The sequence below is a fragment of the Hemibagrus wyckioides genome, linkage group LG05 (genome assembly GCF_019097595.1).
Source record: "Hemibagrus wyckioides isolate EC202008001 linkage group LG05, SWU_Hwy_1.0, whole genome shotgun sequence".
NCBI classification, from domain to species: Eukaryota; Metazoa; Chordata; class Actinopteri; order Siluriformes; family Bagridae; genus Hemibagrus; species Hemibagrus wyckioides.
The window spans coordinates 9,526,759-9,553,676 of NC_080714.1; the positions used below are offsets into that span (position 1 = coordinate 9,526,759).

At 37.8% G+C, this 26,918-nt stretch overlaps 2 protein-coding genes across 3 annotated transcripts in view; one reads left to right on the forward strand and one right to left on the reverse strand.

The window, feature by feature from the left end:
• LOC131353215 (periphilin-1) overlaps positions 1–15,709 on the forward strand; it is a 17,584-nt gene extending 1,875 nt beyond the window's left edge. The window contains exons 2-6 of the mRNA XM_058390053.1: positions 2,235–2,320; positions 6,079–6,305; positions 8,566–8,618; positions 10,163–10,270; positions 13,903–15,709. Of these exons, the coding sequence (XP_058246036.1) occupies positions 2,235–2,320; positions 6,079–6,305; positions 8,566–8,618; positions 10,163–10,270; positions 13,903–14,106 (678 nt within the window). The 3' untranslated portion in view covers positions 14,107–15,709. The remainder of the gene's footprint in view (positions 1–2,234; positions 2,321–6,078; positions 6,306–8,565; positions 8,619–10,162; positions 10,271–13,902) is intronic.
• Positions 15,710–16,143: 434 nt separating this feature from the next.
• Positions 16,144–26,918, reverse strand: part of prickle2a (prickle homolog 2a) — a 37,787-nt gene continuing 27,012 nt past the window's right edge. For both annotated transcript variants that reach the window (XM_058390052.1, XM_058390051.1), the window contains exons 3-8: positions 25,171–25,284; positions 21,107–21,244; positions 20,759–20,962; positions 19,918–20,104; positions 18,371–19,324; positions 16,144–18,198 (exon numbers count right to left, since the gene is read on the reverse strand). In XM_058390052.1, coding sequence (XP_058246035.1) covers positions 17,318–18,198; positions 18,371–19,324; positions 19,918–20,104; positions 20,759–20,962; positions 21,107–21,244; positions 25,171–25,284 — 2,478 coding nt within the window. In that variant the 3' untranslated portion in view covers positions 16,144–17,317. The remainder of the gene's footprint in view (positions 18,199–18,370; positions 19,325–19,917; positions 20,105–20,758; positions 20,963–21,106; positions 21,245–25,170; positions 25,285–26,918) is intronic.

Sequence of the window (26,918 nt, forward strand, 5' to 3'; positions counted from 1 at the left end):
ACAAGCATTAGTGAGGACAGGGACTAATGTCAGGTGAGAGAGGTATTGTGCACAGTCAGCTTTCTAATTTAAAGCTGTTCAATGGGTCTGTGCAGGCCACTTGAGTTCTGCTACACCAACTTTGGCTAACCATGTCAAACATTCTAATAATTCTGTGCTTCCACATTTGTTTTGGAAGGCCTATATGTACGTATGATGGTCAGACTTCCCCAACATTTAAAAGAGGAAGGTGAAACTGAAAAGAGCTTAGAAAAAAAGAGCTTATGTCTATGCTTGGTGTAAAGCAGTTACTTACACCAGCCCTTACCACTGAGTACGGATGAGTACTGCACCAACAACAACCTGAGGAGTATCTAGAAATGTGTGCTTAAATGTGTTCCTCATCCATCTCACCACAACCTGCGTCTCCTGTACATCCATCTAATTATCCTAATTATCTCCAGTGCTTACACATACACAACACGATAAACAAAGTAATCCAACAACAAATAGGCATCAGCATCTGGCTCTGCTAACAAAGGCCAAACTTGACATCAAGGCCATCATGTGTATTTGAGATGAGTGTGCCCTCCACATCACATACAATACCAGGTGTGTTTCCACTGCCATTAAAACTGATTTTGGCAGTGGATCCTTACTACTTGGAAATTTTAGGAAGGTGGGACCTTGAAGCAGCAGTGCTGTCATTACTGCATGCACAGCTTTGGATAAGCTTTGCAATGTCCATGGGCATCATCTACAGTCCACAGAAATTCAATAGTTGTCTAAAACTGGAGGACTGTCCACAATGAGCTGCACGATGAAGGTTCGGAAAAATTGATTCTGGTTCCATCACCAGGCCATGGAGGGCCATGCTGACCCCTATGTAGTGTGTACCTTCTAATCAGCACATCATTAGTCTCATTATTAAGGAGATTCATAATTAAATGCAAAGAAGCATTAAGAAGAACCATTCGTTTTCATGAACGATGTACTTGTCTCAAACATGGCTTTTGTATTAGCACCATCATCATCACAGTCAATTAACCAGTCAATTTTATATGTTAAGTCACAATAATTAGAATCAATTCATTTCTTTCTTTCTTTTTTTTAAAGAGCCAATTGAGTTTCGAGGCCTTTGAGTACATGAGGTACGACATTTGCCTGATGCATGAAAGTATTGGTTTATGCAGCTATATGTGAAAGAGTACTAAGTATTACAAAACTTAGTGAAATGCAAATCAGGTGTTATATTTAAATCTTTAACATAAATACAGGCATTGTCCCTGAGACTAATCCCGTCTGCTGTGTTACATAAAAAATACCCAGCCCTTAAAAAAACCTCCATTATAATCAGCCAACTGAACATAGCTTGAACATTTTTCTAAGGGTTTTGATGAATCACACCACCTACACAACAAATAATTAATGAATAAATAATTCTGGCTAAAATAATGCCTGCAGGTGATATTAAGACTTACAACCAGTATGTTTGAATATATTGAAGGTTTGTCATTTATTTATTTGTGTATTTATTTGTTTCTTTTACAAAAATGTAGCTATAGTATAAAATCTCATTACATAGTAGTATAGAGTGCTTGACTTTAATTGGTCAGAAAATCCTGAATTAATTTTCACTCAAAAGTAAGTGCGAAGGCAAATCACAGGCTTATATTAATGTGTTTACTCTATATGTTCTTATTGCATAAACAACTTACAAAGGAAGTTGTATTCACCTGAACAGAAATGGTTAAAATTTCAGTGGAAGGATTATTACACTAACAGCCACAGGTAATGCTGTAACTTTGGTCACAAGTCTTCGGGACAGACGACTGCAGATTTTAGTAACACAACAAGCTGCATTTTCTGTCTTGTTAACTTTAAGAGAGAGAACAAAATGAGTGTTGTGAAGTGTTTATAGCTGCTATAATGTGATTGATATCAGGAACTGCAATATTAAATGTATAAATGAATATAAATGCATAAATGCATAATCTGTCTATCTATCTATCTATCTATCTATCTATCTATCTATCTATCTATCTATCTATCTATCTATCTATCTATCTATCTATCTATCTATCTATCTATCTGTAACATGCACCATCATGATTTCTTCAAACTTCTTAGCGCTAATGGTTGTATTATAGGCCAATTATATTATATTCTGTACTCGCTTAACAATATAACATTGTTTAAGCATTTGGTGGAGTGTTAGCTTCATCTTTCTATAACTGTGTGCAAATGTTTTGTAGGATAAGAAAAGATCCATTAAGAGAGTGAGGAGGAGCCCGACACGATTCACTCGGCCATTTTCTCGGGGGAGATACCAATGTGCTCGGTAAGTCCTACACTGAGTAAATCAATAGAATGAATGTACCAAGGCAGGGTTACAATAAGTAAATTTAAAAGCTTTATAGTATATGTTCTAATTCAATTAAAACCCAAATTAACAAGATCAGTTATAAACAGGAAATGATCGGGTAAAGTCGATATCAAAAAGTGATCAGTCTCACAAATGTAGCACAAAAGCAAAAGATATAAACTGGTAACAGCAAACTCAGAAATGCCAAAAAAAGTTGCAAAACCTCTGAGGTGAATGATCCGTGAAAATACATCGAGCGAATGAGAGTGAAACAGGTAAGAGGTGCAGTCAACAATCAGGTGAGAGGGAATGATGGTATGTCCAGATGTGAAGTTATAATGGCTCTTGGATCAGTGATGGATATGGATGAGACAATATTATATGAATAAAATTACTTTTACATATACAGTTGCATCTTTACTAGATTCTGCTACAGATTGTGGTTCCAGAGAAAATCCAGAGAAAATCCAGAGAGGTTAGGTTTGGCCTAGGTTAGTTTTTTGATGATAATAATGAGGGATGTGTTATTTAAACATAAAATCCATCCATCCATCCATCCATCCATCGTCTATACCCGCTTTATTCCTAATTAGGGTCACGGGGGTCTGCTGGAGCCTATCCCAGCGCACATTGGGCAAAAGGCAGGTACACCCTGGACAGGTCTAAACATAAAATCATTTTTTGTTAAACTGATAGCATGTGATCTCTTTTCATGTAGCACATTCTGAAATGATACCTTCTTACACTTTTCCTCAACAACAGATTAGCCCGAACATACGCATCACTTAACCTGTCACAAATTATCTTATAAAATAAATCTACACCGATTTTTGGCCACTGTTGATCAGTAGCCACTTTATTTATGTGATGCCTCAGTTAAGCCATTTCTGCACTTATCAGTCAGCCCATATTTAAAATTGTGTTTGAGATTAAGCAATCATTTGTAAACAGGATTTATCTACACCACAAAAATGAATAATCAACTGCCAAGCAGAAAGTGTACTAATACTTTTAGCTTTGCTTGTATTTTGTCTCAGTCACATCTGGTGATTTCTTCGTTTTAGTACTCGATGTGGCTTAGTGAAGTATAAGCCAATTGTGTTTTTAGATTTGATAAAACATTTCTTAAATTATAATTAAATTTAGAAGCATGTTACTCACCCAGTTGTGACATCAATGCAGGGGAGTTTCATGTCTCGCTGGCTTTGTCAACAGACCCTACAAATATATTTTCCTGAAAACACAGGAAATCTTGTGAAACCTTCATAAGAAACTGGAATTATTTATAGCTCTATTCATAGAAGTATATCTCTGTGAAATAACGTTTTTACTACACATGAGCTGGAACTGGCACAAAACGGGTGTAAATGGGAACTTTTAAAAGCAAGTCAGTCTCCATGCATAACATAAAATGGGGAAAGAAAAATAAACAATAGAAGTGAGATAACTATTACTGTACATTTCTGCTTATGTTACTATTATATATTACTCTTTCGTAAGGTTAATGATAATAATATGGCACTTTTCGGCTATGGATCTTCAACATTTAGGGTATATCTAGAATAGTTATTTCTCAAATTTGTAAGCATAAAGATATGAGTAACTTTGACAAGGGCCAAATTGTGATGGCTAGACGACTGGATCAGAGCATCTCCAAAATAGCAGGTGTGCTGTCCTTTTGCCAACCAGGACTGTACTGTAATGACTGTTATGACTGTTATCATATTTTGTGTCGGTGCTCCACATTTTTTTATCATAATACACTGGAAAGTACTAAAGATACACCTAAAGGGCTGTCTTCTTTCTTTTTCACATTGTAAACACCAGATAAAATGTGTTTGCCCTGCACCCTCACCTGCCCAACTATATACATCCAGTACATCCAGTGAGTTGCTTTGGATAAAGGCAAATAAGGCAAGAGCAGAGGCACAACAAGGAGTCATGACGTTACTATTAGTTCTATTCAGGTGAAGAACCCTTTTGCAATACGTAACATCAAAAGCTTGCAAAACCTAATAATTTGCCTTCACCGGCCACCAAGCCCTACACTTTAAAATGACGTCAAGTGAACACGATTACAGAAAAATAGAAAGTCCCTTCTTAACCACTGGTCACAAACAAACAGACACAAACTTATTATCCTTTAAGTTTATAAGGTTCTGGCTTTTTCTTATTAAACAACATCCTAATAATCAGTAAGAAATAGTATTAAACTAAGTAGAAGAAGACATTTCTGAGCATATTAGGATCACTTTATGATTATATTTGTTTTTCAATTGGCTTATGTGTTTCATACGATATATGATCAAACTGAATTGCAAAACACTGAATGATATTAAAATATGTTAGAATATAAAAGGCATGTCTGTGTACATCCACACAAGTGTATTGCACTAGCTGGTTAGTTATAAAGCACGCTGTGTTTGGATAGCTAATGTCATTAGTATATCATGCTAATGTAATCAGATGTTAGTCACAATATTGGATGCCTAATGTTAATATTTCTAATGCGGCACAACATTTATACGTTGGAGTATCGGTAAGCACAGAGAACCTGTTCTGTCTTATACGTTTCAGTTGCATTGTTCTCAGGAAGCATGTTGATCTACAGCTACAGCAAAAAAAGCTACTTCCTCCTTCAGCTTGTCATACTTTTTTTTTAGCCTGTAAATAATGTAACATAGCTTATGCTTGGGCAAGCCTGGCTAGTAGATAAAACCAAATTTGGAAACGGAACATTTAATGATTTTAAATATTGCATCAATAGCTTTGCAGAACAAAACCAAACCAAAAAAAAGAAAAAAGAATAACACCACATAGGAATAAAGTAACCTAAAGCATCAAATTTTCTCTTTATTAAAATGCCTAAGCAAACATTATAATACTCATGAAGGTCATGAAGTCAGCAGCATTCAAGAAGACTGTGATATTTAGCGTGCAGGATTTATGACGATATTTATGTGAGATTATACAGTATATTAAAGTAGCCTCCCGGAGGTCCAGCAGCAGGATCCTGTGCTCTCATTGCCACGGCCAGGGTTCGATTCCTGGGCAGGGAGCTAACCCAGCCACTGAAGAGTTCTCTCTGTGCTGGTCCCAAGCCTGGATTGGGAGGGTTGGGAGGGTTGTGTCCGGTGTAAAAAACAATACACGTTTGAACATCATCTTGGAGGCCATGGTGACTCCTTTAGCTAAAACTGTTCATGGAAAAAATAAATTATTTGTTCATTAAATACTTTTTTTTAATGAAAAAAAAATGACTTTTTGGATTCTTTCATACTATTCTATCTGCAGAAATCATCCTACCATTATCTCTCCTGATAATTCCTATTTAGTTTTCTGCACTGAAAACAGGATTTCCTGATCAAAACAGTGAAATTCCTAAAACACACACATATTTGTATAGATATGTCCAAGAATGCTGATTATTTTGCAGAGCCCACAGGTTCTTCACAATAAGAATGGTTTATGAGAACAGTAGGAAATGGCAAATGAGATTCTTTTTTTTTAAATGTATTATTTATAATTGAGTGTGTGATGGGAATGAGAATGAGAGTGTCGAATGGTGATTTAAAAAAAAAAAAAAATCTAATAAAATATATACATTTTTAATGATTCAGGTAATAAAAATGATTTTTGCTGTGGGCCTGAGAGGAGGAGAATTATTCTTCATATCCAGCTAATTATTTAGTAATGCAGCTTTTCATATGGATGTAACTTCTCTTCTCCTGCAGCTTCTATTACAAGCCCAGAGAGGACTACTTTTCCCGGCGGGGCGGTTTTAGCTTCAGGCTCCACAGGTTTCAGAGAGCTTCCAGTCTTCGTCTTCCCTCTAGATCCCGGAGCCCGAGTATGATGCTGAGACACAAAAATGTGTATTCATCAAGCCAGCACTTGGAAAAGAGGTCTGAGAAGAGCTCTACTACTCCAGTGCAGGAAAAAAAAACATTCAGCACACCAGGTATATCCCAGTGTGTGTGTGTGTGTATGGGTGGGTGTGGGTGTGTACACTGTGTAGGAAAACCAGATAACAACAACAAGAACAACAGTAGACAACCTAGAAGTGACCCTAACAATGTAACCTGCTCTTATGCCACTTTATTAAGAACACCTGGACACCTGCTCATCCAAATAAGCCGATCATGATGACTGAACATCTGAGCTTGCTGTGGCTCATTCAGCTTAAAGTTTAACGTAACAAAGATGAGGTTGCAGAGATGACATTTTTTCCCCATTCTGATGTTTGACTGTAGTTCATGACCTGTATCTGCATGATTGTATGGCTTGTGCTGCTGCCACACAACTGACTGATTGTATAAATGGATGAAGGAAAGTGTACAGTTGTCCCGTGTAAAGAGCTATTGAGACGGATGAAGACTGTAGATTAGATTGGCCCTTTATAACAGTTCAGTACTCTGTATCAACAGAGAATGCCTAGCTTCACATGCCCCATACATTTGCATTTCAAATTTTCTTCACAGAGAGAGATTTCATTGTGAACTGGAAACACTGACCAGCGTCAAATCGATAAAAAAAATTTGAAGGAGTGACAAGTTATTATCAATTCTAGGAATGTTAAACCTGGTGCCATACAATTCTAGGAATTTTTAAAAAGCAAGTTAGAACTAATGGGCAATCTTGTCTGTTTGGCTGTAGGTTTATTTCCCTACTGTATTTATATATATTTTTAATTCATCACCAACACAACACCTTATTCATCCCAGATAGAAAATGTAAATGCTGCATGATTATATAATTCATAGACATAATAAAGAATAAGATCTGGTCTGTATACAGAATGGTGCAGTTAAACATTAAGTAAATATCTGTGTATGCATGTTAAATAAAAGTCCCTGCTACTGGCACGCAACTGATTGCACACACTAGGTGGTAGTGTTAGCACATTCTTACTACCGAGAGCAACCACCTGCTCCCTGCCTAGCTTTTTTTTTTTTTCTCAGTGCTCATCATTATGCACTCATCAACCACAGCTGCATCACTGGAGAAGTAAACAGCTCGATGAATTGTTGAACTGTTGAACAGCTCTTCAGCATAAAAAAAAAAATTAAAAAATGTCCAGAGAATAATCTTACTGCAGTCATTTGGCTCAGCACGGGACATCGATAAATATATGCTTATAACTGATTGGATGTTTGCTCAGAGAAGGATATAACTCATTTGAAATGATATGAAAATGCATCATGCCTATATAAGTGTTATCACAGGCTGAAGTGTGTATCAGAGAGCCGTTTGTGTCTCTAGAAGGTGTGTGATTAGATCTGAACGTTTCATATAAGTTCCTCTCTCACTTGTTTGCTCATTGTGCCTGTGAGATATGCAGAGATGAGCATGAGTCATTGTCTTGGTGCTATTTTTATATGTACAGTATATATATATATATATATATATATATATATATATATATATATATATATATATATATATATATATATATAGTGTGAGTGTGTGTTAAAGAGTGATAGTGAGAGAGGATGAGCTCAAATGTTTTGTGTATGTGAGTGGGTGAGGAATGAAGGTGTTTTTGTGTGTGAGAGGGTGAGAGCGAGAGCGAAAGAAGAAGAAGAAGAAGAAAAAAAAAGCCAAAGAGAGAGAGAGAATTTAAGCATCTAGGCAGGAAGCCAGTATATATCAAGCAGTCCAAGTATTGAAATGTTGCGAGGCAAATTTGCCAAATCGCAGTCCTGCAGATCCTCTTAAAGAATCCTAAGTTATTCCTTTCACACCACTTTAATTGAGGTCCTGATCAAAGGAAAGACCGCACAATACTATGTGAAATTAGGAAGCATATTTGAACTCAGCCCAATGATATAGCAAGAAAGATTTTTTTTCTCAGTGTTGGGACCCAGGTGGTGGAATGAACTTTGCTTGGCTCTCTGAACTGGCTGTCTTTAAACAAAAGACCTAACTCTTCACCAAGCATTAACATGAATACAAAGTTAATTAAAAAGTCCCTTGCTTTTTGTGTGTGTGTTTTCCTCTTCTACTCTCTATTAGCTCTTCTCTGTTAACTGCTCTGATTCAGCTATATATTTAATTATATATTTTTTTTCCATTTGACAAAGCACTTGAGTAAGAATGCTGTAAACATGAATGGAGTCAATTTCTCAAAGATCTGACACGACTCTAATTTCACCAATGTGATGTAAATGTCAAATATGCTTCACTTATCTTGTTTTTTTTTTTTTCTTTCTCCCACCAAGAACGCTCCCGGTCATCTTCAGTGGCTTCTGAGAGGACTGCCCTATCATTTACAGTAAGAGACCACAAAATTTCTTCTTTCATTCGGAAAAAAAAAAAAAAAAAACCTTGAGGCGAGACCTTCACCACTCTCCTAATTGTATCGCACAGGGTTACACTGGCCTCAGAGATCAACATTCACCTTAATGAGCTTCAGATCTGATGGAACACTTACAACACGCATTGCACGGGGAGATTAATTACTTCGTGTAGCTGACTGAAATGGAAAATGATGTCAGATGGAAGTGCAGTGTACATGATATGAATAACCTTAGAGCCTGATGCAGAGAGGATTGTGGGTTCGGTATAATATGGAAACAAGAGTCTTGTTTTACTTGTAAATGGTGGTGGTGGCTCAAGTGGTCGTTGACCAGAAGATTGGGGGTTCAAGCCCCAGCACTGCCAAGTTGCCACTAGTAGGCTCTTGAGCTAGGCCCTTAACCCTCTCTGCTACAGGGGTGCTGTATCATGGCTAACCCTGTGCTCTGACCCCAACCTCCAAGGATGGGATATGTGAAGAAAGAATTTCACTGTGCAGTAATGTATATGTGACAAATGAAGGCTATTTCTTCTTCTTCAGTGTTCAGAACCTTTGGCAGTATTTTAGAGTATGCATCATTAAAACTATAAACCACAATCCATGAATTATATAGTGGTCATTGTGCTAGACCTGACCTGAATGACCCCTGAGTTCAAATGTGGTATAATATAATGTACTGTACAATATGTGTACTCTAAATACTGTACTCCGAGGTCTAACGCTACAAAGGATTGTTTTTCTTCCTGACCTCCGTAAAATACATCATGAGGAAAATTTCATTACACTGCTTTTTTTTTTTTTTTTTCCAAAGTTGAATTCAAACCAGAATATAATGCATATAATGCACCCCACCTTAAAATCTGACCCTTTCAGTTACTCAACTGTGTGCTGCCTTAAATGAGCCAATCCTAAATGTCAAGTCAGTCATTGCATTTCTCTAAACGTTATTACATGATTGTAATCGCATTTCAATCTAATATAAACAGTGTAGCGCCATGACATAATGAAAAAGTAATCACTGCCCGATCACAGGGCTCCGCGGCTTTCAGGGTGCTGTTGAGGTCACCGAGTTTTATAGAAGGATATTCACAGAGTGTTGCTCCACTGTTTCAAACGAACCTTTGCCAGCGACTGCAAGTATCTCTCTGTAACAGACATGCACTTTGAAAAGAATGTAGTCATCTCTTATATCACCATGGTACAGAGCCCTGGAGAGGCTACAAAGCTACAAAGGGAATCTGTTTTATCTTGTGTGCTAAATTGAGGTACCAAAATCGTAATGTGTGCGCACAATATACTTTATTCATGCTCTCGATTTTTGGATTTCTTTTGGAGTTTTCACATGAATAAAATTGTGCCCACATTTTGGCTAATTTGTACTCTCTCTCTCTGTCTGTCTCTCTCTCTCTCTCTCTTTCTCTTTCTCTCTCTCTCTGTCTCTCTCTCTCTCTGTCTCTCTCTCTCTCTCTCTCTCGTTCTCTCTCTCTCTCTCGTTCTCTCTCTTTTTCTCTTTTGCTCAGGTCAATCAGGAAGAGCAAAGCAGCAGTGGCAGGGAGTCTCTCTCCTCTGTAACACGTGCAGCTGCCAGAAGTCGAGCCATCCAGAAAAAGAGAGAGGAGATCGAGGAGGTAAAATGTTTGTGCGTGTGCGTGTGTGTGTATGTGTATGTGTGTGTGTGTGTGTGTGCATGTGTTAGTATGAGATAGATTGAGACAGATACCAAGACCAAACAGCTTTATTGCAAAAATGTACATATATAATAAAAACTTTTGAACCATCCCTTTTATTAACATGTAACAGCAGCACGCAAATCATAGAACTGCCTTGATGAGTGAAAGCATCTCACTCCTGCTAGTCAATCCTGCACCAAGACTTTTTTTTTTATTTTGCTCTGGTGAACAGCAAGCAGAGCACATGGGGCTATGACTCAGACAGCAGAATGAAAATTACACTACACACACACACATACACACACACACACACAGCCTCTCTTTCTCCCTCTGTCTTCCAATCTCTATGGTTACCACAAGGCCGACAGTAGGTGCTGTTTTGAATTGGTGTCGTAGCAGGTAGATGCAGCCATTTCGCACATACACACGCACCCATCCGACCACGCACCCACCCACAGACGCACACACACACACAGACTCACACACGCACACACATATACACACATGTGATTGCCTTACTATCCTTGTGAGGACCTTCCACTGAATTAATTATTAATTCAACTAATTAAAGCTATGCCAACACCTAAATTTAAACCTAACCTTAACCTCAGTAATCAAAAGGAATCCTTTTTCATCATCATAGGGGTTTAAACCTTCTTCTATTCCTATCCTTGACGTGAAATTTGGTCCTCATCAGGATATAAAAACATACTCTCTCTCTCTCTCTCTCTCTCTCTTACACACACACACACACACACACACACAATCTGATCTTACTAGATACCACAGGTTAGACTGAGGTACTTTTCTAAGGTGATCTGGTAACTGGTGGAAACACCTGGCATCCACAAAGACACACACACACACACATACACACACACACACAAATGCATACATACGTACATGTACATATACATATGTACACACACACATGCACGCACACACACACACACACACTGAGTGCAGATTGCACCATTCGGTGCTATTTTATGTAACTTGCTGTGTAATGCTTTTACGTAACACTGATTATTACCAACATCACACTATGCAACATATAAATAGAATGTCATAATCATTACACTCATTATATTCATTCTATGTGAATCTTTACAATGTATTTAAATATACTTACTAGCCATTTTATTAGGAACACTATGCCCTGCTTATTTGTGCAATGATACAATCAGCCAATCATATGAGAGCAGTGTAATGAATACAGTCATGCAGATCCAGGCCAAGGTCTTCAGTTCATGTTTACATCAAATGTCAAAATGGGAAAAAATGGTGATTGTCATTGTCTTTGACCATGAAACGATTTCTGGTACCAGATGGGCTGGTTAGATTATTTGAGAAACTGCCGATTTCCTGGAAATTTCACACACAATAGACTTTAGAGTTTACAGAGAATAGTATGAAGAACAAATAAACATCTAGTGAGGTGCAGCAGTTCTGCAGACAGATATACCTCGTTCATGAGGCTGACAGGAAGGCTATGAATAACAGGAAGCCAAGAATAAACACTTTTTACAACTGTGGTGAATAGAAAAGCAACTCAGCATGCACAACATGTTGAAACTTGAGGTAATTGAGCTAGAAGACCATGTCAAGTTTCAATCCTGGTAACCAAAACAGGAAGCTGAGGCTATAAGCTCACCAAAACTGGACAGTTGAAGAGTCTTGATTTCTGCTGCAACATGCAGATGGTAGGGTTAAAATTTAGCATCAACAGCATGAATCGACAGACAATCTTATAGTGGCTTCTTCCAGCATGATAATGTGCTGTGTCACAAAGCACAAGTCATCTCTAACTGGTTCATGACAGTGAGTTTAGTGCAATTCACTGGCTTCCCCAGTCATCAGATAGAGCATATTTCAGATTTAACAGAAAACTCGTGATTATGATTGTACAGCTGACAAATCTGCACTGATTATGGGATGCAATCATGTCAACATGGACCAGAATCTCAAAGGCATTTTTCCAACAGCATGAGAAATCCATTCCAGGAAGAACTGAGCCATTCCCCAGGAAAAAGGTGGGAATTCTACCTGGTATTAGCATAGTGTTCCTAATAAAGTGTCCAGTGAGTGAACAAGTGTGCCATACAAAATATTTGAGATAGAGTGTGGGTTTGGGACAGAGTGTCTGTTGGCATTCAGTTGTGTGAAATTGTATGAAAGGTCACTCCGTAATTCTTATGAATTAGTAATTTTTGCGTGGATGTGTATGACTGTGAGTTGTGTGCGTGTGTGTGAATGTGTGTGTGTGAATGTGTGTGTGCGCAATCCCCTATGACTGGACACTGAGCTTCTTTCACACTCCTGTTTTTCTCTGCATCATCACAAGGCTGATGATTCCCAAAGTTCCTCACTGTTAATAGGATGAACAGTGTATATAAGTGTGTGTGTGTGTGTGTGTGTTTAATTGTATAATCAGAGTTGTCTTTAGCCTGCCTATTTAGAGATAAACAATTCTGGAGAAAAGGAGTATATGCAGAAAAGATTCAGTTTTCCTTCAATGAAACCCTGGAAAATTGTGTAGTAATTTCAAAGAGTTCTGGCTGCAGCCCTCAGGGAAACATGGATCATATGACTAAATATATTTTATAATATAAAAAAAGGTAAAAAATAAAATCTTGTTTTAGGAAGAACTTCAGATTTTCAAAAGAGAAATAACTTGCCTTTTTATCTTAAAGACTAACCAATTGCACTAAAGGTCTTTCGGTGGTAGGTTTTATTCATTCATTACCTAAATCGACAGACAAAAAGTATTTGATCTTACATGGTTGTATCTATGATTAATCACTGTTACTGACAAAACTGAATAACACATCACTGGCCTTGCTCTTATAGGAAAATGACCCATGCTACCATGGAGTGGCACAGCCTGATGCAAAGTTGATTATTTTCCTCGAACAGCACTGCTTGAAGTGTGTTATTCCATTTACAACAACGATTTATCAGCAATTACTAATTAAAAATAATTAATTTACTGATAAATGACACTTATTTTTAAAAATAGATATATTAACTGTTGTGGAATGTCTACTAGACAAATTAGTTCCTGTTATCGCAATTTTTAGAAGCTCTAAACAGTCCCATTTTCTTTACCAACTCTCTTGTGAAATTGATAATAAGGCATAAATGGAGCTTTTTTCATGTTACAAAGAAAGACTTTTCCTTGGCATAAAAAACATTTTGACTGGTACAAAATGCCTACAGGAGACTTTTTTTTTTTCCATAAATGCGAAATAAATCTTCCAAATGAATGATTATATATTTTACCTTGTTAAATTGCAACACATTTTCTTTACCCATTTATTATTAGGCTTTACATTAATTGGAGGGTAAGCTGTGAAATAAATGTTACTATAGAAATGATACTACATCAGAATGAGCGCATGAATATCTAAACCTATCAGCTAGATCTGGAGTTGAGAAGCCAACAGTGCTAGGGTATAATTTAGACTACAGTACCTTCGAATTTTGCTAGCTTGAATGTCAAAACTTTGTCACCCCGTTACCTTGAAACCTCTTATTACCTAGATAGAACTGTATAAATGCTAAAGTTATGGTGTGTGTATATGCTGCAGGTGTATCGGCAGGACTGCGACACATTTGGCGTGGTGGTAAAAATGCTTGTGGCGAAAGATCCTTCACTGGAGAGACCAATACAGTCTTCTCTGAGGGAGAACCTGCGTGAGATTGGCCTGCGCTGTGTAGAAGCCATGGAGCAGTTTATCCATGAGTATGACTCCAGAGAGCTTGGCACACCATCGCAGTCCCATCATCACTGACATACACCTGCACCTGCACACGAACACTGTCCTGAGGGTTAGGAATCTCCTGCTGTAAATTTTAAGGTAACTTCTCTTCAGGCAGTAACCACAGAAGAAGAATGATCAACTACAATATCATTTTTTACTGGAAATGCATTCATGAGTGAAGGTCGGAGACTTTAAATACAACACAGGATGATAACTGTTTAAAGGTTAAAAACACTGCCCTTGGAATAGTGCATTCTTTAGCCACATCTATATGAAGGGTGAAAAATGATATTTGTGGAAGGATCTCATGTGTTATAGGTGTTTTCACAATTCTTCCTAAAGCTAGTGTTAGAATGCCATGGTTTTAGGGATCTGTGTATAAGAAGAGCTGCATGCCAAATATATAACAATAAGCCTCCTTCCTAAGCTGGCGTATAAGAAAAATGGCTCTGATTTAACGACTATTTTTAATATTATGTTCGTATGATCAATATATCAAAAATATGTGCCAAGAGACAGTTGGTGAAATGCCTCAGTAAACAAGAGTTCCGCAAGAGTTCGTTGGCCAATTCCGTTGGTTTGAAACCCGAAGGCAATTATGTTTAATCAAAGACAACTGCAAAATAAAGATACGTGTTTTGGGCAGATTTATTTCCCTCAGTTGTTTAAAGAATTTTAACATTTATATTAGCGACGTTTTATACATAACTATATACACTGGATTATATTTTTATTTAATATAACAGTGAAAATAGTTTGGTTTTCTTTATTTACTTCCTAATTATTTGATTCTCCGTGGTATGAAGTTCTCCTGTAAAAGAAGATGTTAAAGGTAGATGTTTTGCTACCTCTCTGTCATTCCATCCTACCAGAAATGGTATTCGTTTTTACAAAAGGATGCAGTCTTTGGTTGTCTGATTACACTCACTTGCTGTTAATAATTGTAACCTATTTATATTGTCACAGACATTTATTCCAAACTGTCAAGTGACAACATCATGCACTTATTGAAAATAAATGGAGAATACTTGAAATGTGTGCATAATAGGAAAAAGGAAGTTTACTTTGAAAAGGTAGATGATAGCCTTACATTTATAGTAAACGCTTACACCTATCAATGTTCTCATTTCTTTGTAAATAAATGTTATAAAGCTTGAATGCATTTAATGCAGATCTTTGTATCTGACACTAGGTTTTTACCATGAAGACAAAATATTGTCACAAGAAACCACCTAGAGTGAACGTAAGATTTAAGCCTTAAGCCATGCCCTCTGCCTCACAATCCATTGTAATAGCTTTCTCTAGTCTTTTAGCTAGGCTTCTTATTTTACTCCAGGTGAAACTTGCTACTCCTCCATCTTATCGTTATTGGCTTTTCACATTTTCTTTATTTGGAAGAAATAGGTGCATTTTTTCTTAGATCAATGCCCTTCATATAATTTTTCTCCTTTTTTCTCCTTTTATTATTATTTTCTTTTATATTTTTCAAACATTTTCTCCCTTAGTTGGGGTTTGGTGGGCTTGACAGGTGGGTCAAGGGCTTGCTGGGGTTATAAATGTGTACATATATTTCATTGAACTGCAGTTTTGCAATTGGTCATTTTCCCTTTCCTGTGAAAAATGAAATAAACATTCAAATGTGCACTGAAAATGAGCATGTCCTTTTTACTATCATTTATCAGAGTTGTCCATAACTGATGTTTCATGCAGATGAAGAATTCTTAGGTTATTTGAAACTATTTTAATATTATTAGACACTTATTATTCATACAGCTAGTACCGAGCTACTGTTGGAGCAGTGCTGTTATGCAAAATGAACATACACCTACTGACCAATCAGATTTGGGAATTCAACCGCACCCAAAAAAAAAAAAGATTCACGTATTATATTATAGTAATGCATTATATTTCAATAAACTTTAATTGATATTGATATTGAAATGTCTTCTACTTTAATTCATTTAAAGATCCATCAAAACATCTGAACCAAGTCTGATCATGACACATCCATAAAGCTGTATTCAATCATCCATATGGAAAGAAATAAATACCTAAGTTTATTGATAATTGAAATATTATTTAATTCAGATACAAGACATGAACTGGGGATACATGCAGTTAACGCTCTACAATATGATACAAATAATGCTTCTGAGGATACAAAATATAGAAATATTTAAGACTATATTTACATAACATTTACAATACTACAGCCATGACTTATATTACTTTTGAAAATCACTGTACATACATGTAATTTAAAGATAACATTATTAAAATGTGGACTTTGGGAAAAAAAAAGTATATTGCATTTAAAACAGGACTATACCAAACATTGCTATTCTCAAAAGCAAAGGTAAGTTATTTTAATATGTCATTGATAGAACAGGGTGCAAGCAATTAGAACAATGGAAACAATAACTAGTATATGGGTCCAGATGAACTGGCTCTCAAATAGACAATAAAAGATAGAGAGAGACAGATTGAAAGAGCGAAAAAAGAAGAGAGAAATTTTTTACCTTGAAGCAGGGGCAGATTAGATTTGCATTTAAAACCAAGTCCCCTCAGTCTTCGTTATCAGACTTCATAATCAGTATTGACAGATCAAGCCACACGACTGAGTTAGCAATCTTTCACTCCTTACACATACAGTAACACAAGTTTTAAGACATTTCTGAATAAACAAGATTAGAATACAATTGTTATGAAAGCCAGTTATCATGGTAACCCACCAATACCAATTCTTGACTCTAAGCAGTTCCTTCAGTGCACATCAAGCCTCATTCCTATTTTGTATCATACCACCGGTACATTGCACATCCTTATTGCACGTTTCTACAAGTGAACTTAAGTGTTCTTGAATATACAATGTTCAATGTATTATTCAAATTGTTCACACATGAAGTCATCTTGTGTCACAGTAAACAGAGAATATAATGTCCAGAAGACATGATCAAGTTTTGTTGATTATGATTTGATCATGCTTAAGTAAGATTACAATCTATTAAGTAAGTTATTTGAATAAAGTTACATACTCAGACATACTGACTGACAGACACACAACCTGCGTTATGAGATGATGCATTTCTTTGTGCCATCTTCTGTCACAGTAAACAGTGGAGATAAGTTCCAGAGGACATCATTAAGTTTTTCTTGTTTATAATTTGATCATGCTTCAATAAGGTTACAATCTAGACACAAAGAGACACACACCACACCCACACAGGCACCAAGCTCTCTCTTATGAGATGATGCAATTCTTACTCTTTCTGCGTCTACGTGTGTGTAGCTGGGAGTGACCGCCCATCATAGTGGGACTATAACGCTGCCTCAACTCCTCGTTGTCAAGATAACGCACTTGCACTGGCCGAGGGATCGGTTCTCCCATAAAGTAGCCTTCATCATCGGATGCTTCTGAGGAAGAGGAGCAGGTGGAGCAAAAGTGATCATCCCCTTCTGCAAGCTCTCCGTACCTGCCCAGGTATTGGCCTAGTCTTGGACCTCCAGGGTCCTGCAAGGTCAGGTCAGATGTGGTTCGAGGGCAAGGCCTGAAAAACTGCTGCCTACATGCATAATTTCCCCCAAAAGGGTCACGTGACATCCTGGGCAACCTCTGAAAGTCGTCATGGAATCTCTGAACAGGGTCACTAGGGTAACCCTGGTTTTCAGCAGCCAGGTGAAGGGCATTATCTGAACGTGAGCGGCGGGATCGATGGTGGCCTTTGTGTCTCTTATGACTTTTGCGATGGTGCTGTTGCCTTGGCCGTTGTTGTCGTGGCGAGTCTTGTGTATTAGCTCGTCGTGGTCGTGGTGTCACTGAATGAACATTTCCCATGCTCCCTGCAAGACCCATGCGACCTTTGGCTGGCTCATCAAAGCTGAGACCTCTTGAAGAGTTCCAGTAGAGTTGAGGTGGGTACCTCAGTCTGACTGGCATTCCCAAATCTGCAAGAGGTCTAGGGGCTGATGTCAGGGATTCAGTGCTGCGGAACTGCATGGATGAGTTTAGGGTACCCATTGCACTTTTCTCAGACACATTTACACCAGAGTCCTTGCTTAAGTCAGGCATTGAGAAGCGAGAAAGGTGCTCCTGGCGCCTTGTAGTTCCATCCAAAGAGTTTCCTAAATGGGGGCATTAAATGTTGGGAATTGTTTTAAAGTCAGATATATATGGTCTTATAATGACCATGACACAAAAGTATTTTGTGTTTTAAAACACTCACAGATACTGTGAACAGTAAATAAAATTTATTTTACTAAGAATAAGTCGAAAAGTAAATAGGAGTGAACATACCTGTGGCATAAGAAAGGGCCAGTGAGTCTGCAGACCCTCGTGGTGTCTGCTCAAGGGGAGTCAGTTCGCCAAAGCTTGGGCCAATGTGATGTCTACTCCTTAGAAGTGGAGGCCTCATGTCCCTGGGGAACCCTTGCACACTGACACTGCGCTTGTCTAGGAACCCAGCACCATGACTAGATACTTCATTGAAACTCATCTGCGTCTTCAGTTTGGGTGGATGGAACTCGGATTCCTGTCCATGGTGCATCCAATTTTCATTAAAAGAGTGGCCTCTCAGTGCTGCCATAACAGGAGGCTTCTTGGGATTATTCGCTTGTTGCTCTTTGTGCCAGGAATCAGGGGGGCTCACCACTTTAGGTGGTTGGCTAGGAGAAGGAGGATATGGGCTTCGGATGCTACATTGGCTCCGTAGCTGATGGGAATTTGGGGAAGGGGAAGGATCTCTTTGATTGGACTCATAGGAGTATGGCTCATCCCTGCTCATCCAGACAGACTGCTTGCGGTTCAAGCTTGGTGAACGACTTGGGGTCCTGCTTGGGGTTCTTGTTGGTGTACGGTTTGGTGTACGGCTCGGAGCCGGGCTGGACACACTTAGCAGGTCCATTTGCACTGCCAAAGAGTCCGCATCCACTGAAAGCCGCTCACCTGTTGCAGATGCTGAGCCAGATGATGGTTGCCTGACACTTTCTGCCTTGTTGTTCTTTGCTCCCTGCTTGCCAATTCGTGCACTGCGTCGTGACTGGCGTGAACGGGCACTCTGAAAAGCTGAATCAGAGGAGTCTGACAGATCAGGCTCATCTCCCTGGCTGCAGAGGCGAGAGCAGTAGATGAGCCCTTGCTTTGGCAGAAATGGACGGCCCAGCAAAGACTGATGGCAGCGAGCACAGCAGAAACATTCTTCAGTGGCATGCCAGTGTTGACCCTCATATGCCATTTGTCCTTGGTCTATGCCTAGGGGGACAGATAAATATGAATTCCTGTCCCAAATCTTGTAATATGATGTAATATGATGTCTGTTATGTGTAAAGGTGCATGTAATAGAAAAGTCTGAAAGAGAAATGTGCTTGCAGTATTCCCTGAAAAAATGAAATAATGACTATGTTATTTCTGCCTTTATTTATCACAGGTCACATGGTATTTTTTAAAATTAATTCCTAATTATTGTTTCTTTTATTAAAGTTACTGTTCATGATAAAAAATACCTTGTTCTGAACTCTTCATGCCAATACCATGCCAACTCTTTATCACTGTCCAAAATCTTACTTTGACAATTCTATGGTGATGTGTTTTAGATCGATAATAGTTGAACTTCATGTTTTCAAACAATCAAATGTTCATATGAACTGCTTTCAATTATCCACCTGGAAACTCAATCAAAAGGTAAAGGGCCAAAACGGCAAGCCTCTGTCTAACTGACAGTGACTATATCAAATGATGTACTATACATCTTTTGATCAGTTACAATTCTTTCTCAAACTGCTACCGATCTGTTTTTTTTTTTTTTGCTTACTTGAAAAAAATGCAGAGATTACTGTGTAATGTACCTATATGTTTTCCACATGCATCACAGTACTCAGCATAGAGTGACTCGAAACAGTTGCAGCAGTGAGGCCTTCCCTCACGCATGATATATCGCTGGCCACCTAGTGGAGCTTCACATTCATAACAGCAGAAATGCCTCATGTGCCAGTGCCTTCCTTCTGCCTCCGTGCACTCATCTGCAAAGATAATCTACAGACATGGTAGGAAACAATGTTAGAAATGAGAACGTTAAGCCTGAAATAAAGATCAGTAACATTTAAGATGTCAACAAAGTAGTTCAAATGTAGTTATCAGAAGAGCTTTTAGTTTAGACAAAGGATTAGATATAGTAGTCAAGATTTAAATAGCATATGTACAGAATAGCATTTATATACAAAAGGCTGTATTCAGTATTGAGTTTTTCAATCAAAACTATCAGTTTAGAGTTAGAGTAGTTAGCATGACTGCACTACTCATTATATTATCAGTATCATAATATCACAAAATGAAGATGTTGTTCCCTAATAGTCAACTTTGATACCTAATAGCACAGTGTTTGTGATTTTCCTTTTGTTATTTATCCAAAATTTTAGCACTTAGCATGACATCCCCTGCTGCAATATTGATAGATTAAAGTGTTATTTGGTTAAAACAGTAGTTCTGGCTCAGAGGATATTTAAAGATGTAGGGTTTCACGGATTAAAAGTTTTTGTTTATGACTGAAGTTATGATTTTGGGATTAAAGGAGGTCAAGGTGGTAGAGTAATAGAGTGTGAAGTTCGTTTAAGCTTGGGGTCTGTTGAGAGGATTAAATCTCAGACAGGCACGACTTATTTGCTTGAAAGCTGAATTTGTCAGACTGACCTCATCGCAAGCTGAACAGCGTGGTTTGAGTCGCTCAGCGTGGTGGCGGCCACAGTAGATCTTTCCATCCTGATGGAAATAGATTAGATCCACCAGCAACTCAGCACACATGCAGCACACAAAGCAGTGCGGATGCCAGCACAATCCGTGACCCACTCGTGTGGCAAATACTGCAATATCTCCTCCATTGATTTGGCCTCCGCACTAAAAGATAAGAAGGGACACAATGTATACAATAATGGAGAGAATAAATTCCAATATGGCTAATAAGAAACATAGTTATATATTATTAACTATCTTTTTGGGGTATTATTATCTTTTAATAGCAGTCAGATTGTACTGTCATACTTGTTCACAAACAGCTCCAGTTATGGTGAGGGGGAGAGGGCGGACGGTGCCTCGGCCCAGGTTGTCTCTTTTTCTCTGGTTGCTAAAGATCATCAGTTCTCTCTTCTCTTCTTCATCCAGAGAGTTACAATACCGCACCTGAAGACATCCAACAACACCTTTCTTTATCATCATCATCATCATCATCATCATCATCATCAATTTCATCAAATACCATTTAGTATTATGTTGTCAGCATAGCTGCTGTGGCTGAACCGTACCATTTTCTAAAAAAAAAACAACAACAACCGCACTTATATCCTTAGAGGCCATGTAACATGTTAGTGCACTTTACAGAACCTCCTGTACCTCCTCCCATTCAATTTAAAACTGCAAATAGGCAAACTCACACCCATGTTACTCTCAAGTACCCCAAATCCTTAAGGGAATCACTATATATATGAAATGTGTATCAAAATAGAACTAGTTATTGTTCTATACAAGATCAAATCCTAACATAAATGTTGGTTTCTAAGGTGCTTTGAGTGTTTAGGGAATTCTGAATATTGAGTGAATATAAGACTGTCCAACTAAATGTTCAACCAAATCTGAACAAAACATATGGGCTAGAAATCAAGGGTGTAATGTAAACAATTCTAAATACCTTCAATATTGTAACTGATTAGTTTTTCTCAATTATACTTTATTACATCATTTAAAAATAGTATAATATTACTGAAGTACATTTTACGTGCTGTAACATTACTTTTCCTAACTATTTTTCCACAACCTGCTGTTTCTGCACGCCTTAAATGTCATACTTTACTCTTTATGTCAGTCACGTTAACTGGCTGAGGACAATAATCAGTCCCATCAAATCAAATTGTGCTAGAAAACAACAACTATTGGATTGTTGCAAAGCCTGGTATCTTCAAGACATTTGTAATTGGTTTTTGGAATTAATGATATTGCTTAGACTTCGATACTCCTATGTATATTTGTCTTTACTTCTGTGTTTATTATTATTCATTAAATTTTTAATTGCATCTATTCTTTGCATTTTTTTCTGTGAGTTAAAGAAAGTATTGATTAAAAACAAATCACTGCTAAAGGAAATTATCCTTGACATTAACCCACAGGATACACAGTGGGCTGGTTTTGTTTTGATTAAAATAAGAAATGAAAGTAAATGAATTATGAAAAAATGTAATAAAACAAACCAAAACATGCAGAGGGCAAGAGAAAGTGTGGTGGATGATTTCAACAGGAAAAAATGCCATTATAACATCTGTGACTGCACCTGAAAGAGCTTTTAGTGAGGAAGAAAATGAAGCTTTTTCATGTTAGCGTTGCTTGCCTAACCCAGTCGAAATATCAGCAATCAAGAACCCTATCTCGAATTTATCTCTAATTTGTAGGACCATATTGAGATATAACATATATATATATATACTGTAACTTACTGTAGCCTGTCAATCACTGTACCTGGCTAGATAGCAATAGCATTAATGTCTGTGGTGTGAGAACTGGAGCTGTTTACTGAAATCGATGTAAGCAATTACACTTAGTTTTTTTAATCAATGATGATTTTGAAATATGTTCTTTTTTACAGAGAAAACATCCATTTTAAGTAAAGCAGTACAATTGATTCATCTTGATGGGTAAGAACTTGAGGTGTGATTTACAGTAGCTGTGAAAGAGATGAAGATTAAAGACTACACCATGTCATGAAGGCCACATTGAAAAGCTGGTCATGTGTCTGTAAAAGCCTTAAGTCCTTTAGAATAGTTGGACATTTCAAAATCTAATCCATACAATGTAACCAAGCTGTACAGACCAACTGTGAAGCTGAAAATCCAGGAAGTAGTTGCAAAGCTCAAGAAAAACATGATTGCTGAGATGAAGTCAACTATATAGATACCACTCCTGATTGCTGGACAGCATGACCACAGAGTTACATTGGTGTAACAGCAAACTGGATGATGAAACGACACTGGAAAAAAGGTCTGCCTCTGTTGCTTACAGACACTTGAAAGTGTTCACATACATTTGATTTGCTCACAGGATCCCAGAAAAGATAGTGAGATTGACAGCTGATAGTGGATCAAATTTTTTATCAAAGGATTTACAGTGCATGGTGGACAGAGTCAGTAAGAGGTGATGCTGAGGCAATGACTGTGGAGAGTGATAAAGATAGAGAAGGAGTTGAAGTTCTGGACAGCTGTTCTATTTTAAACACCAAGAACGGGTTGGAGAATCACCTACCCAAGCATCAGCATTGTGCATGTCACCTCCTTAATTTGGTGGCTATTATGGATGCATCCCAAGCAGAGGTCAGCAGTAAGGTATTTCATGGCAAGCATTATACAGTAAAACCAGCCGGTCTGCTATCAACGCTGAAATTGTGCAAGAATAATGCAAGCTGCTGCTCAATCAGCCAAACCACCCAAGATGAAACTGAGTACAGTGCTGCAGTGAGAATGATGTGGATCATGAAGGAGCAGGGAGAAACATCCCTTTGACTTTTTAAAGGAAAACATTCTTTTTTCATCTATAGCATGAATCCTGCTGAAGTTGCTTTTCTCGCTGAACACTGCTGTGTGATGAAGCCTGTAGCCATGGCTTTGAACATCCTTCAGTCCGAAACAAACACTCACATGAGGTGGCTGCTTCCTACCATCTGCCTTCTTGATTCAAAGCTCAAAAAGATGTAGACTTCAGTCAAGGTGTGTCTTGTCCTTATTCATACACTGCAGCAAGGCGCTACAAAAGCACTTTAGGGGGAACTCCTCATTGCTGCAATTATTCTTCCAACATTTAAACATCATGGACAGACAAGGTCCACATAATGTGGCCTAATGTTTTGTATACAACAGCAGAGTATCTGAGAAAATAGATATTATTCCAAGTTCTGTCGAAAAGTGAAAAGACGCATCATACATTTTTTTTAAGGTCAGCCATAATGGGATATTTCACTCATAATCCTGCCTGTAACTGTTCTACCACTACTGTGTGGGTTTGTGTGGACTTAACCTACCTGTTTATTTTTTTTGCCTACTCTACAGACTGTTAGAAAAGACAGGTCATATTAAGGGTTTGTAGTAAAGGCAGCAACACTTATGAAACAGCTTTATCTAACTTCTAAAACAACCAACTCATAGTTGGTCCATATCACCCTTGTAAGCCTAGAATAGTTTGCCTATCAGCATTATACGAAATGAATATTTGTAATTTGTGCATATGATAAGTGTGGATTACATCCTGCATCATTTTGATGCCATGAACATCACTCAACATTGATGGATAGGAAACATGGCTTGTGCCTCTGGAGAGATGGAACATTTTCACTCATATTCCCTTTGGCAAAAAAAGTTAAACTCAGTCTGAACACACTCTTGGATGCAGCTCATCTTTTTAATTGTCCTCACCAACTGTTTAAACCTAATCGATCCAGGCTGGACAGTACAAATTTTGAAACCGAAATGTAAGCTCATTGCTTCTGAGACCTACATTCAAATAGCTGCAAGTCTGTTCATGTGCATGCTGAGAACATTATCAGCTCAGTATACTGCATGTTTGTAGATTCACTTCAGTGTAGATTCTCGAATTTGTTTTACATGCTCATCTTTTTAAACAGTTAAGGTACAAGGTTCTTTCATTATAATAGGATACAAGAATTTAATAAGCTGCAGGAAAACATCTGTAAATGCCATGAGACTGATAACTGTGGACTGAATAATGCCTTCCATGAATTCTATGAGTGTCTTTTGGTTCTTTCTGAGAACCAGACATGAAAGAGAAGATGAGATAAATGTAAGTTACATTTTTTAAATCATAAGGTACAGTCTTATACAGAGAAATACTCAATACTCTTTACTGAGAGGTGCTTTTACTCTACTCACACTCCACATTTTGGGAAGTAACAGCTTGAGCAAGATTTTTTTAGTACTCTTTCCACCTCTGCTAGAAAGCCATTAAAGGCATGCTAAAATGTATTCCACCATTTCTCATCTCTTGGCTAATAGTTGGTTGAAAAGCAGATTCCTGGAACGTAATGCAAATGCATCAGTACTTTGAGCACTGACCTCGTTGTCATGAGGGGGAAGCTGGTGTAGGAGCTGCTTAATGCGATGCTTCTCGCCAATGCTGTTCACGTAGGGGACCTTATCTTCAGGCAGGAAACTGTAATACTGGTGAACCTATGCGCATAAACACACATAAACACATAAAGACACACACACACATGAGTGACAAATGAATTGAGGCACTCATAAAAGGATTTTTAATATAGGATTTAAAAAAAAAATGAATTAAGTAAATGTCTACCTGCAAAATGTCACAACACAAGGCATAGCATAAACATTAAAAACATTACAATGCTTTCAGCTGCGTCTTCTTTCCACACACACACAAAAATGTTTTAGTGCATATAATCTTGCCATTATTTATTTTCATTTAGCTATCTAGGAGGGTTGAAATGTTAATACACAGCCTGGCGGCATTTTATCTCCTATCTTCTTATTTCCATACATGCTAGCAGCATCGTACATCATATAACTGTCTCAGCAGATGTTCTGGCATAATAAATAGGAAACATTGCACGTTCAGGTACACAAACCAAAGCACATACCCACATCACATATCGAATTCCAAACCAAGATGCTCCATATTATGCAAAAAAAAAAAAAAAAAATCACCAAAAATCAAGGAAAGCAGAAACCCATTTCATTTTTCCATCCCTCCATTTTCCCTTTTACAGCTGCTCTTGTTCCCGATGCCTTAGTGTCATTATGGCAAAGACATGCAATCAAGTTGTCAGTGGAATCAAGTGTCCACACTTACAGAATAAAACAATGTAATTTGAAGCTTGTTCTTTTTCTTTTTTTTTTTAAGAGGAAATAATGCCTTAAATGTAGTCACTAAACAAATTCCTGAGCAGAGAAACCTAAATACAGTAGAATGTTCATGAAAAGGGACTAAAAAGGTTTGCTGAGTCTAATTAAAACCAGAGTCTGTTAGCAAGTGTGAAGAAAAAATGTCTTATACCTTAAAATACCATAAAATGAAAGCCAGAGGAGGTCAGTTAGTTTGCATGGATAGTAGAAATGGCAGCACAGATTTGAGGTAGAGAGTGTAGGAATGTACCTCGCTGTTTGCTCTCTGAAAAGACCGGAGTGATTTCTATGGTTATCAGAGGCAGAAGGAAAAAAAAAAAAAAACACTGTTATTGCTGCAGGAACTGATTGCAGATTAAAGCTGCAGCCCATGAAAAAAGGATGAAGCTAGATTCAAATGCTCCACATTCACACACACTCACACACACACACACACACACATTCCACATTTGCTAAAAAAAAAGGCAATTACATATGATCAAATATGACAATAACGTATGCGTAACCTATTCTTGGTCAAGCACGTATGGTGAGATGATTAGCTCAAATAGATGCCACGATTCCACACCGAAATTGAGTACAAGCACATTCAGCTCTCATCACTTTGTTCATCTGAAATTCCTGTTATCAAATGTGCACTGGTTTCTGAGAAATTTCTGTTTTGAGACCTGCAATGATGTGGTGGCTGCTTTAATAAGTGGAAAGATGATGATCCTTGATAGGACTCATTTCCTGCTTGTGTGTGTGTGTGTGTGTGTGTGTATGCCTGTGTGTGTTTGCAAACTCTATCAGGATATAGTCTTGAGCTTTGTTTCAATGTAAGCTTGCAACTCTGCTCTTCACTTGTGGGTTGTCGACAGAGAGCTGTATCTAGGCAACCAGAACTGGTTTATTTAGTGGTTGAGTGAGGTAATTAGTTTGGACAGACAAGTGTTAGC